This window comes from Rhinatrema bivittatum, chromosome 1, assembly GCF_901001135.1.
Source record: "Rhinatrema bivittatum chromosome 1, aRhiBiv1.1, whole genome shotgun sequence".
NCBI lineage: Eukaryota > Metazoa > Chordata > Amphibia > Gymnophiona > Rhinatrematidae > Rhinatrema > Rhinatrema bivittatum.
In genome coordinates this window covers 197592257-197605364 of record NC_042615.1, presented here as the reverse complement: position 1 = coordinate 197605364, position 13108 = coordinate 197592257, and the positions used below count along the sequence as shown (strand labels likewise).

Below are 13108 nucleotides of genomic sequence, written 5' to 3'. Positions count from 1 at the left end.
TGCTTTCATCTGCTTTCAACTGAATTGTAAAACGATCTATCTCACCCAATTCTTTCTTGCATTTTATTTAAATGCCTCCGCTTCCTTTATTTTAATTCTTGCCAGCTGCAGTTTGCTCAAAGCATCTTTCTTTTCTATCAGGTGCTATTTTGCTTCACTTTCTAGCTTAGACCTTAATTCTTCCAATGCTTTCTCTTTTCTTTCCATGGTATCTACATTCATTTTCTCCAATGCACCAATCTCCTTTGCAAGAACAGACCTCTCGGCATATTGGTTGATTTGAAACTTCCCATTACATTTTGCTGTTCTGACTTCAGCTTTAACTTCCAAAGTTCTATCACCTCTGTGTTCTCCTTGTTGGCATACTCAAGCTTGTTTTTCACAGATTCCTTTTCTCTAAAAATCTTTTCCACTCTAATTTGCAGGACATTTGGATGAGATTCTGTAGCATTTTTTAAACTTTCTTGCCTTCTGATGATCTCATTTTGATGCTCCTAGTTCAGTGAATCACTTTGCCTGTGCACACTACTAACGTCTTTTTCCAGAAAAATAGAAGTGTCCCCAGCATCCATTAGTTATATCAGACTCTAAAAATTCCTGCCAAAGCTTTAGTATGTCCCTTCCTTGCAAGCTTAGGTATAACTCTAGCTCAATGTCCTTAGCCTGGACAGCAGTCACCTTCTCTGCTAGGTTGTTCTGTGATACAGCAATGACTCTCTCCAGTGTCTCCTTCACCTGCACGTATTCAAAGGTCTTCTGCTGCATGGCATCAAACTTTTGCCGGTACACATGATCCATCTGTGCTGTTTTTTCTTCTTGAAGTTGCTGCAGAGTATTGCTCAGTTCCTGCACTCTGTGCATGAGTACCTGCTCCTGTTCCTGCATGGACAATATTTCAGCCTATAGTCTCTCATTCTCCCATTGTTTCTTCTTCGCTGCCTCCAGACTCACTCTCAGCTCTTCTCCTGCTCCATACACTGCTGCCTGAGCTCATTCACCATGGCTTGGAGATGCTGCTCTAGCTCCTGGGCGCTCACTAGAGGAGTGTACTTGAGGTGGATGCACTCCTGGACAGTATTCAGCTCCTGGATCTGTGCTTTGATGGCTACCCCCTGTTTCTGCAGTACCTGCATGGTGCTTTTCAGAATTGCCACTTTCTTCTTATATTTTTATTCACTCATGTACTCTGTGCTGGTCCGGTGCTGCAAGTCTGCTAGCCGCTGTGCCAAGCCACATATGCTTCTGATATCTCTGCACACTCCTACTGGATTGCCTCTTCTCTTTCTTGGGCCCGGTTCTCCCTGAGAGCTACCTCCTGCGAATGGGCTTGAAGCTCAACATTGGTGACCTCCAGATCCCATGTCTTGGCTTGTTTCTGGTCATGGCTCCTTCTGAGTTCCTCCAGCTGTCTCTGCAGCTGCACCATGTTACTTTACGGGGCAGCAGTTTACTTTTCACCCAGCTCTGGTGAAATGTAGATTGCCTGCAGATGGCATATACTCTATAAGAGCTGCTCCTTTTCCAACTGGCTGTTCTCTTGCTTCTTGGTTACATCTGCCAACTGTGCCTTCAGGTCAGCGACTGTGACCTCATATGCTTTCATTAGCTCATTGTGCTGCCACAGTAGCACATGCTGAGTCTGCACTGCGGCCGCCAGCTCCTGTATCAGCTGTTCACTGCCGCTCAGGCATCTTCTGCTTCTGTCAAAAAGCTCTAAATTTGGGAAGTCAGAATGAAGATCTGGTCCTTGAGCTCTGCAGGGTCCTCTCTGGTCTGCTGACAGCTATTTAATTCTAATGCCACCACTTCCAGGTCTATCCTGAGGCTCTCCTCTTGCTTCTCTGCTTGGTAGCACAACTGCTTTTCTGCTTTCAGCTTCACCTGCAAACCCACCACTTGGGTTTATAAATCTTGCACTTCTTTGAGAGTCTCCTCTGTAATGCCACACCTTAACTCCTCTACAGTCCCTCTTGCTGGGATCTCCATGGAATCTATCTCTGGGCTCTCCATGCCCCCCTTCTTGGGGATCACTGTGGCACCCCTCTCCAGTTCTTTTTGGCACCTCTCTTTGGGCTGTTTTGTAAGTCAGTCACATTCCGCAGACTCTCATTCTTCTGGCACTCCTTACCAGTATAGGGTTCCATCTCGTTTACATAACTGGTGGCCTTAGCAACTTGAGAAGGTCCTGGCTAAGAGAGACCTGGAATGTCATGAATGGGCTGTTGCTTCTTCTTCAGCTCCTGTCTCCCTACTGTTACACTAGAAACCTTCCTCACGGGTCATCTTAACTTTTTTGCACCTTCATCATCTGCAGTGCCTCTCTGTGGTCCTTCTGCAGTGCTGGCATCTGAGCAGCCTACAATACTACTGTCTGGGCTTCCTGTGGGGCCTCTCTCGCATCTTGCTGCAACATCTGCATCCGCCCACTACAGCACCTCTGTCTGGCCTTTCTGCAGCACCTCCCAGTAGCCAATGAGTGCTGCATCCAGCACAGCAGTCTGTATGTTCTTCTCCAGGCCAGGCTATGAAGCTCTTCCATGAGCTTTCTGGTATCCCAAACTCCGTCACAAGTTCCTTAGCCTGGTTTGCAAGCTGTTCTTCTAACTCAGGGTCTGTTTTGCCTTCCGCCCCTTTGCTGTTTTCATCTCTCTCTGGAGATGAGTCCCTCTGAATGGTCGAGTTGCAGACAGGTGACTCAGTCAGCTGTGGTGCAGTCTCTGCTTCCCACTTTATCTCTGTCAGGCAGACAGTAACCATCGGGTTCCTCTTCTCGACTTGCATACTTCTCTGTGAGTGCTTGCCAGTCAGGATCTGATATCAGCTGCTTTGCTGCTTCCAGCTTCCTCCGAAGCAGTGTCCTTTTGAAGGTTAGGGTGGACATCTGACTTGGGTAGCTGTGGCGCTCTCTCTGCCTCTAGCTGTGCTGAGTCCAGTTCTGGTTTCATAAGCTAGGTAGAGAGTGCAACAAGCTAGGTAGAGTCCATTGTACAAATCAACTCCTCTTGTACCTTTCATCAATTCAAATAACAGACAATCTTCAGTGATGTCAGCTTTGCTGTTCACACCTCTTACTGTGTATGTAACCCTCCCCCCCCCCTAAACCTACCCCACATTGAGTTAAAAGTACCCCCTCTTATTGTGGTATGAATAAAGAGTGACATATTGATTTCTATACAGAGTCTTTCTCTCTCTCTCTCTCCATGTGTGATAAAAACCTTTTCCTCGGTAACGCAGGCATAACGCACAGAAAAAAGGTGTAGTTATTTCCGGCATTAAAACACACGTTACTCTATTGCATTCCAAGTTAGGAGCTGCTTATTACCATGAACTCTGTCCAAACTCCACCCACTTGCATTGCAAATGTAACATTTGCATACTAATGTGCGTTGTGCATTTTAACATGTGCATTATAGTGTTATCACTAGCGTTAAGTCTCTATAGGGAAATGATAAATGCCCGGTTAATTTGCAATCAGACTTTTCATCATCTGCAGATTTAGAGGTACTTCCCCACAAGGCTCAGTTGCCCATCTCAAAACAGTTTGTTCCCAAGAAGCCTGGACCTTTCGAGAAGAGAATCATCACATCAATCTCTTGGAACTCAAAGCCATCTTCAGAGCACTTCTGGTTTTCAAAATATGGTTAAAGAAATCAATGATTCAAATTCAGAGAGACAACAAAGGAACAACAAAGGAACAGATTTTTCAAAACTCTTCAAGGAAGCAGTGAAGATATGGAACTGGGCAACAGTAAGAAAAAGGCATTTAAATGCTATTTATTTTCCAGGAAAAGATAATATCGTAGTGGGCTTATTGAGTCAACATCTTCAACCTCATACATGATCTCTCCACTGTGCAGTTCGTATTTCGACTCTGGGGAACACCACATATAGAATTTTTTGCATCCCCCAAGCAATTGCAAATGTCCACTCTACTGCTTGAAAAGGTCAACACTTAATTCCCTAGCATTGGTTGCATTTTTAATTTTATGGAACAGGACTTTGATGTACACTGTCCCTGCAGTTCCTCTCATATCAAGAATGATTCTCAAATTAAGAAGGTATAAGGGAATTTTGTAGCTCCTTTCTGGCTGCGTCAAGTCTGGGTTCCATGGCTTCAGATATTAGTGGTGGTTCTTTCAATCCATCTTCAAATATTTCCTTATCTCCTTACTCAGTATAGTGGCTTACTTCTTCATGCCATCTGTTAACCTCTAGCGCTCAGAGCATGGATTCTGAAAACAGAGTAGTGCTGGCGATGCCTTTTCCTGTTGATGTAAAACAGATTATTTTAGCTTCTGGGAAGCCATCCAACAGATACTCATACAATGTTCTCCTTCTGATATAATGGGGACCATTCCACTGCTCCACTTCCTTTCTACTCCAATATCTCTTTGAACTTTCCAATTATGTAGTAAAATCAAACTCAGATTCATTCGAGTGCTATAGTGCATATCACCAACACTTTCCATATCTTGTTATCTAATAGCAAAATTCATCAAAGTTTTCTAACATCTTCACCTGCCTATCAAAATACCTCCTACACAATGGGATCTTGATGATGATGTTCTCAATTGATGAAACCACTGTTTGAAATGTTATTAACAGTTGATCTTATGGCTTGGAAACTTTTGTCATATGAATAACCTTAGAGGTAGATTTTTAAAAAGTTGCTCATGCAAAAATGCCCACATATGTGTATATGTGGACTGTGTGCGAGCAACACGGATTTTAAAAAGCCACAAATTACACGCATATCTACCCGTGTGCACATGAAAACTTAAGGGATGGAAAGGGGCGTGGCATGGGCGTTCTGGGGCGGGACCAGCACTTGCATGTGCAAGTCCATATGTTAAAACCAAAAACCACAGCATGCATAAGTTAAATATCTGTGTAACTTTACTGCTACTCCTGATGAAGAGCAAGTCTGTAGATCTCAAGTTTTAGGGATTATAGGACAGGGTGAAGGGTCCGGTCAACTGGGTGGCATACAGGATGAAGAATCAAAGGGCTGTGAAAGACCTAGATATTAACTGGTCAAACTGGTGGACTAATTGTAAAACTGGGAATATGCCACGCGCAAGCATGTTTAAAAATCCACTTACATACACACGTAAAAGCTGACAAAGTCCTATAGAAGACATGCTTACTAGCTTTGCTTGAGTAACCTCTTAAAATTAGAAGCTTACTTGCATGCAGGTATATTTTAGAACATACGCACACAAGTGTGTGCATGATTTAAAATTCCAGTATACCTTCACTTGCATGCCAATATGCCCGCCCTCGCTTTAAAATTATGATCCATGTATGCGGAGTCTGTGAACTTCAAGCTCTAGTAGTACATGCTCCCTACACACAAACTTTAAGAAACAGGATAGTATTGAGCAGACAACCTAAGGGGTAGATTTTCAGAGCCCTGCTCGCGTAAATCCGCCCAAAACCGGGCGGATTTACGCGAGCAGGGCCCTGCGCGCCGGGAAGCCTATTTTACATAGGCCTCCCGGCGCGCGCAGAGCCCCGGGACTCGCGTACGTCCCGGGGTTCTCGGAGGGGGGCGTGTCGGGGGCGTGTCGGGGGGCGGGGCCGGAGCGTGCGGCGTTGCGGGGGCGTGTCGGCAGCGTTTTGGGGGCGGGTACGGGGCGTGGCTATGGCCCGGGGGCGTGGCCGCGCCCTCCATACCCGCCCCCAGGTCGCGGCCCGGCGCGCAGCAGGCCCGCTGGCGCGCGGGGATTTACGTCTCCCTCCGGGAGGCGTAAATCCCCCGACAAAGGTAAGGGGGGGGGTGTAGACAGGGCCGGGTGGGTGGGTTAGGTAGGGGAAGGGAGGGTAAGGTGAGGGGAGGGCAAAGGAAAGTTCCCTCCGAGGCCGCTCCGATTTCGGAGCGGCCTTGGAGGGAACGGGGGGAGGCAGCGCGGCTCGGCGCGCGCAGGCTATACAAAATCGATAGCCTTGCGCGCGCCGATCCAGGATTTTAGCCGATACGCGCGACTACGCGCGTATCTACTAAAATCCAGCGTACTTTTGTTTGCGCCTGGAGCGCAAACAAAAGTAGGCTGTTCGCGCTCGTCTGAAAATCTACCCCTAAGTTTTTACCTGAGGTAGCATTTAAATCAATCCATCGTATTTCCAGTTTTCTTCCCAAGATCTCATTCAACTTGGGCTGAACAATCTCGTCAAAACTTAGACTGCAGAAGAGTCCTTTTATTCTATTTGAAGAGAACCAAGTCATTAAAAAAATTCTGTGATACCACCAAATAAAGCCTTGCAATCCAAATTAGAACTTATCAAATTGGATTTCTCAGTGTATTTTGTTTTGCTTCACTAATTCTTGAATTCAACTTCCTTATAAGGTGAAAGGTCATCATATTTGAGCAACTGTAACTTCAGTAGCCCATCTTCGCTCAGCTTCAATTTAAGACTCCAACTCCAACTCCAACTCCTTGGCAGTTCAAAAGTCCAACATATAATTCCCTACCTATTGTCAGTCCTAAACTCTTTACACAACCCCACACCGATGTTATCTGCCTCAGCCTATATTAGGCTTTGTATATTGTATTTCTTTGTTATTTAACCCCATATATTTATCTCCAAGTTATTTCTACCTGTTTTTTGTAAGACATTTTCTTGTCACTGTTATTGTTCAAAATGTAAACCGAATTGATCAGTAATTCTGTTATTGGAAAGTCGGTATAGAAAAGTTCTAAATAAAATAAATAAAATAAGACAATTGCAAAGCAGCCAGTTCATCATTCATATATACTTTTATCAAGCATTAATGTCTTGAAGAAGACTCTTGTACTGATAGAAACTTCAGACAAGCAGTTCTACAAAAACATAATTAAATAAAAGCTTCAACTCTCCCTCTATGGTCTTTTCTTCTGGGTTGCAAAGACTCTTATTCAACAAAAGATAATTCAGTATGATGCAAATCTCAGCTGGAGAATCCCACTTGTGTGGCTGTATTTGTGTTTATTTATCCATAGAGAATACAGTTTCTTACTTGTAATAGGTGACTCTGTGAACAGCAGAACAAATCAGCCATACAATCCCACCCTCTTCCCCATAGAGTTAAAGATTAGCTTATGAATTGGCAACTCTTCAGAAATACCAATGTATACTCAAAAAGACTTCAAGATATTTCTGAGCTTTAAGATAGTGCATTTCATATTGGCATCATTGATGACATCATGCACTTGTGTGTTTGATTTGTTGAGAACACCTATTACAGCTAAGCAGTTTTGCTTTTTTGAGTCATATTGTTTTGAGGACAAATGGACTTTTGTCCTTGAAAACTTACGCTTTGATGAATCTGTTAATCTGTAAAGTGCCACCGTCCTCTGTGTCGTTTTCGCTACTGCAGACCAACATGGCTATCCTCTGGACTAGTTTTCAAGTGTGTTAACAATTTTGTACAGTATTGAAATTTCTCTCTTATTGAAACTTGGTTAATTTGATGTTCTAACCAGGAATTAGATTATTAAACATATTGAAGTTTTATAGCTACCTAAAACTGTGCACTGATGCCCAAATTTTAAAAGCGCTGCATGCACTAAAACCAGGGGATATACACGTGGCCGGGTCGTGTGCGCGCTGAGTGCGTTTTAAAAACGGCCCAGCCACACAAGTATCCCTTGGTATGCACAGAAGTGCCGGCCTGTCTCAAAGGGGCAGATCGGGGGGCAGGGTCTGGGCAGGGGCAGGCCGGGACAGCAGCCATTAGGCCTTTTCCCAGGGAACCACGCCCTGGCAGCTGACTGGCACGCATAATTTACTTCTGCTCTGAAGGAGCAGGTAAGTTATAAAACAAAAAAAATTAGGGTAGATAGGTAAGGGTTAGTGGTCAGGGAAGAGAGGGAAAAGGTAGGTAGGGTGGTTAGGGGGGATAGGAAAGTTCCCTCCCAGTCCGCTCTTTAATTGGAGTAGACTGGGAGGGAACTGGGAAAAAGTAGGATCACATCACCACACGTATTTAAAAAACATCCCCATGGGCATCAGATTTTATAAAATGCACATGTTGGCGCGTGCATGTTATAAAATTGGTGCGTCCATGTGCACGCGCCAGGAATCACGCGCATATGTACACCCATGTATTTTATTTTTAAATGTTCCCCTCTAATGTGGCAGCAAGAAAAGATCCAGAAAGGTTGCTGTAGATTTAGCATAATCACTGACAAGTATGATACTGTGATTTTGTTTCCTTTATCAGTATTGTTGACTAAACTCTTTGTCCTCATGACATATTAATCCAGTCTTAGATTTCTCACTTTATCAGCAGTTTGGTGCTTTTGTCCTGCAGAATGTATTACAGTAGATCAGGGGTCGGGAACCTATGGCTCTTTTGATGGCTGCATCTGGCTCGCAGACAAATCTTTATAAAAAAGTAAAAATCTAACAAAACCTCCCACCCTCCTGACGCCCCCCAAGACCTCCAAAATTAATTTTCTACAACCCCCCACCCTCCTGACCCCCCAAAGACCTGCCAAAAGTCCCTGGTGGTCCAGCGGGGGTCCGGGAGCGATCTCCTGCACTTGGGCTGTCGGCTGCCAGTAGTCAAAATGGCGCCGACGGCCCTTTGCCCTCACTATATCACTGGGGTCGACCAATGGCGGCGGTAGCCCCTGTGACATAGTAAGGGCAAAGGGCCGTCGGCAGCCAGTCGACGGCCCTTTGCCCTTACTATGTCACAGGGGCTGCTGCCGCCATTGGTCGACCCCAGTGACATAGTGAGGGCAAAGGGCCGTCGGTGCCATTTTGACTACTGGCAGCCAACAGCCCAAGTCCAGGAGATCGCTCCCGGACCGCTCCTGGACCCCCGCTGGACCACCAGGGACTTTTGGCAGATCTTGGGGGAGGTCAGGAGGGTGGGGGGTTGTAGTAAATTAATTTGGCAGAGCTTGGGGGGTGTCAGGAGAGTAGGGGGTTGTAGTAAATTGATTTGGTAGGTCTTGAGGGGGGGTTCAGGAGGGTGGGGGGTTGTAGTTAGTATGGTTCTCACGGAATTATATTTTAAAATATGTGGCATTCATGGCTCTCTTAGCCAAAAAGGTTCCCGACCCCTGCAGTAGATGCTGAAAAAACTGGATCACAATCTTGTGATGACTTGGAGTTAAGCTGGCAATAGTGCAGGCTTCTCAAGCACAGCGACCTCTTCAAAGTGAGTTGCTTATCAATAATGCTATGAGAGACAGCAAAAGATCAGCCTCGTTTTAGGAAATGATCAAAACAGATTAAAATAGAAGATTATAATAGGAAAAATATATTAGGGCCAAATATAGATCCATTGTAGATGCTACCCAGAGTATGTAAAATAGGAGCAAATATTTTTGTGGTGCCTTTCCTTCAAATACTTTGATTAATCAGTGCTTTATAAAATTTGGACCCTTTCCTTCAAATTCTTTGATTGATCAGTGCTTTATAATATTTAAATCCTGATGATTTTTTTTCATTTCCTAATTTCTTTTTTCATTTCAGGGCTGATATTAGTTAGCTGTTAGCAACAAGAATTCTAGATATGAAAGCAGTAGAAAGGGAACAAGATCTCATTCTGTCTGAAGGTCCAGCAAAAAGCACCTGTGTGGAAGAATTGAAGTTGAATAGCCTTAGTGAAGTCCTGTTCAAAGATCAGAGTAGGTAGCAAACAATAAACTTTAAGGTGGTAAGAGTGTGTGTATAGTTTTATGCTAAGGAAGTCTGTATTCATAGTGCTTTACGAAAGGAAAATGATTGCTTTCCTAGGGCCTGATTTATTAAAGGTTTCCCCTCTGATACAACATGAGAGGAAACCTTTGACAAATCAAGTCCACAGCTATGGTCATGAAATACTTGCACTTTATGAAAACATTCACTAGCAAATATCTCACATCAATATATTTTTGTTTGTAAATACTAGGTGTATATATATATAATCATAGTGACCTCTCAAAATTTACAGATAAGCAGAAAGTTTGATTTGGGATTTTTGAATTGTGCATATTGGATTTTAAGAAACACAAAAAATATATGAAAATGTGGGACTATGATTAAACCAGGTGGATTGCTGTGCTTCAGAGAATCCCCATTTATGTTATAAGATATTTGCTGTTTTTGTAGTGTGTGACTATTTTTTTCACCTTGCTTTTGATTTTTTTTTAATGGTATACTTGCACTGTAAACATTCATTTACTATAATTTTATCCTTCCTCCTCTGAAGGATTCTTTACCTTTTCTGGTTAACATAAACGTAAAATTTCAGGTATAAAGCTGTTGTCTTATTCGATTAAATAAAGTATCAAAAGCCCACTTATAATTGAAGTACCCCAGCACTGCTACTTTTCCATGTATTGGAGGGGGGCAGTTTTCAAAAGGGATGTACAGCAGGTGGAAATCCCTTTGAAAATTGCCTCCCTAAAATCTTCACCGAGCTCTATTGTGCTATTCGTACATCTTACTCTGCATGTAAAACTGGCCCCGAAACCCTAGACCACAACCAAATCCTCACCTTGAGCTACTAGCTGGCCCTCCTATAACAGTATAAATATCTGACTACTATTTGGGCCACCACAGAGACTCTCTCTCTCTCTCTCTTTCTCTCTCCCCTCCACTCCCCTCCCCTCCCCTCTCCCTCTCCCTTCACCCAAAAATGCCTGAAACAGAATTTCTGATATTTATCGCAAATTGTGATTCGGGCATATTGCACAGCTTAACGCCGGGGAAAAAGGTGTAGTTATTTCCAGCGTAAAACATGTGCGATAGGGTGTATTACTCTATCTCACAATGCGATAATGCCCCTCATTTTCAGTGATCCCACCCAAACCCCTCCCCAATCCCTCCCCTTTGAATACATTTGTATTTGCACTGCGTGTTGCAATAACTATCGCGTGCGTTATGGTGTTATCGCATGCATTAACGCCATAACCTATTTTGATAAATGACCCTGTTAGCCAGATAATTAAACCCCTTCCAGAAATGCTCCCATAACGCTTCTTTTTTTAATATGGCTAAATTATAGCCAGATAAATGGCTGAATATAGGAAACCTTGCCATGTAGACAGATTACTTGTGAGTTATCTGTCTAAATGGCTTCTGAATATGGACCTCCAAAAGCTTATGTGTATTCTTTTTTGTCCTAATTTGTCATATATCAGCATCAGGATTTCTATGTTTTACTTCTAAGACAAAGAAAAAAAAGATATGAATTAGTTTTGTCTTGCTTCAGATCCTAAAAGGGAAGGTAGGCATGTAGTCACATCTGGTTTGCTACAATGGACACTCCATCTTTCATAAAATGAGTCCCATGTTCAGTTCAGTCAGCCAGCAGGAGTATATTGAGGAGGGGCTGAAGAAGGCAGTAGCAAACAAGAAGTGAAATTGTTTCTGAATCAAGGTGCAGGGCTATAGAAACTGGGAGCCCAATTTTCAATAGTTTGTGTAAGTCACCAGATGCATGCGTAAGTGGGGCCACTGACCTTTGTGCTTGTATTTTATAAATTGTGTGGCGGGAAATGCACAGTTTATAAAATACTTCATATTTCTGTCCTGAAAGTATGCGCATATGTTTTAGTAGTCACAAATATTTATAATGCATGAAAAAGCAAACTTCCTCTACCCATTTTATAAAATGGTGCGCATATGTTTTAAGCACCTCATAATTATAACGTATGCACATAATAACACTGAGTTAAATACAAAGGCATGTATTTTATACAGAATCTGTGTATTCCACATATGAAAATGCTTGTGCACATACTTGCAATCACCAGTTTACCAGTATCTGTTCTAGTTCACCCAGACCCTCCAGCACTTAACCCAGACCTCTCACCCAAAAATTGCAAACAAAAGACAAGTGCAATTCCACTTCTGTAACTCAGTTAGCAGTTGTAAAAATATACAGACAGATTCAGTAATATATATATGTATACTGCTTACAAAGTAGCCACTTGTGTGTGTACTTCCAAACCTCACTGTGGAACATCCCTAAATAGCAACTTTTTTCCATTGTTATCATTTACACACAACACTGCAAGTACTTGCATACTTATATTTTTTTAATCATCTCTTTATTAGTTTCAAAATAATTTCATCAAGTAATAAAGGCAGTGATGTATTATAATAAAGGAAATCCAAATACAATGAAGAAAATAAAAGAACAGCTACACCTGGTCCAAATTTGGAGACAGCAATAACTAAGAAGTATTCAACTGGAAACACAATCAGTTCAACATTACAGATCTTTTCAAGCATTATGGAATTTATCCTTCCAGGAGACTATGATTTACAAGAAACTTTCCAATTGTATAAGATCAAAAAAAAAACCCAATAATTGCCCCCTTTAAACTTAATCAAACATTTTCATGGATATTTTAATATGAATGTTGCTCCAATAGCCAAAACTGGGAGTCTTTTAAGAAGAAACAGCTCCTCCTTTGTTGAGTTTCTCTTACAACATTGAAAAAAAATATTTTCTAACCTAAGAAGAAAACATCTTTTAAATGAAAACACAGCTTCATAACTAGTTGTTTATCTGCTTCTTGTCTAAAAGCTACCACTAATGTAGCCGTATCTACAATATTAGACAGAGATTGCTCTAAAAGGGCTGTTAAATTATCAAATTCATAACGAGTTCCTCTAATATCAGATATCTCAGATTTAACCTTATCAGGAAGACAATAAACCTTATTAATAAAGGGAACAAAATCCTGTGGCAATTTCAGTCACTCCAAAAAAACCTATGTAGCATTTTCACAGTTGAAAGCAAAGGATTATGTGGAAAATTTTAAAAAATCTTAAATTGAATCTACATAGATAATTACCCATATTCTCCAACTTTCTATATACAATTTGATTATCTTTAATAAGAGCAACATTCGATTCATGCATTTGTAGAATTTTTGTCTTATTCTCAACAATTTCTCATTTTGTTCCTGAATTGTTCTCTCATGTTCTTTAATTTTATCAGGAATTCCTCCCATGGTATTAGAAGAGACCAATTTCACCAGGTAGGATGTAACTGTCCCCAATGCTTCTAGAATGACAACTGCAGGCCTGGGAAGCTCAAGAGCAACAAACTCATTATCCCTAACTATACAGCTCTCCCCGTTGCAGACAGACAAAGGCGTAGAAGTTACCCCTTCTT

The 13108-nt window shown here is 42.3% G+C and overlaps 1 protein-coding gene across 3 annotated transcripts in view; it reads left to right on the top strand.

Annotated features, from left to right (window-relative positions):
- Positions 1-13108, top strand: part of CC2D2A (coiled-coil and C2 domain containing 2A) — a 404582-nt gene that overhangs the window by 305746 nt on the left and 85728 nt on the right. The window contains exon 29 of one of the 3 annotated variants that reach the window (XM_029590757.1): positions 9469-9596. The exons of the other annotated variants lie outside the window; for them this stretch is intronic. Coding sequence (XP_029446617.1) covers positions 9469-9474 — 6 coding nt within the window. The 3' untranslated portion in view covers positions 9475-9596. Of the gene's footprint in view, positions 1-9468; positions 9597-13108 lie in introns of those variants that run through there. 3 annotated transcript variants of the gene reach the window in all.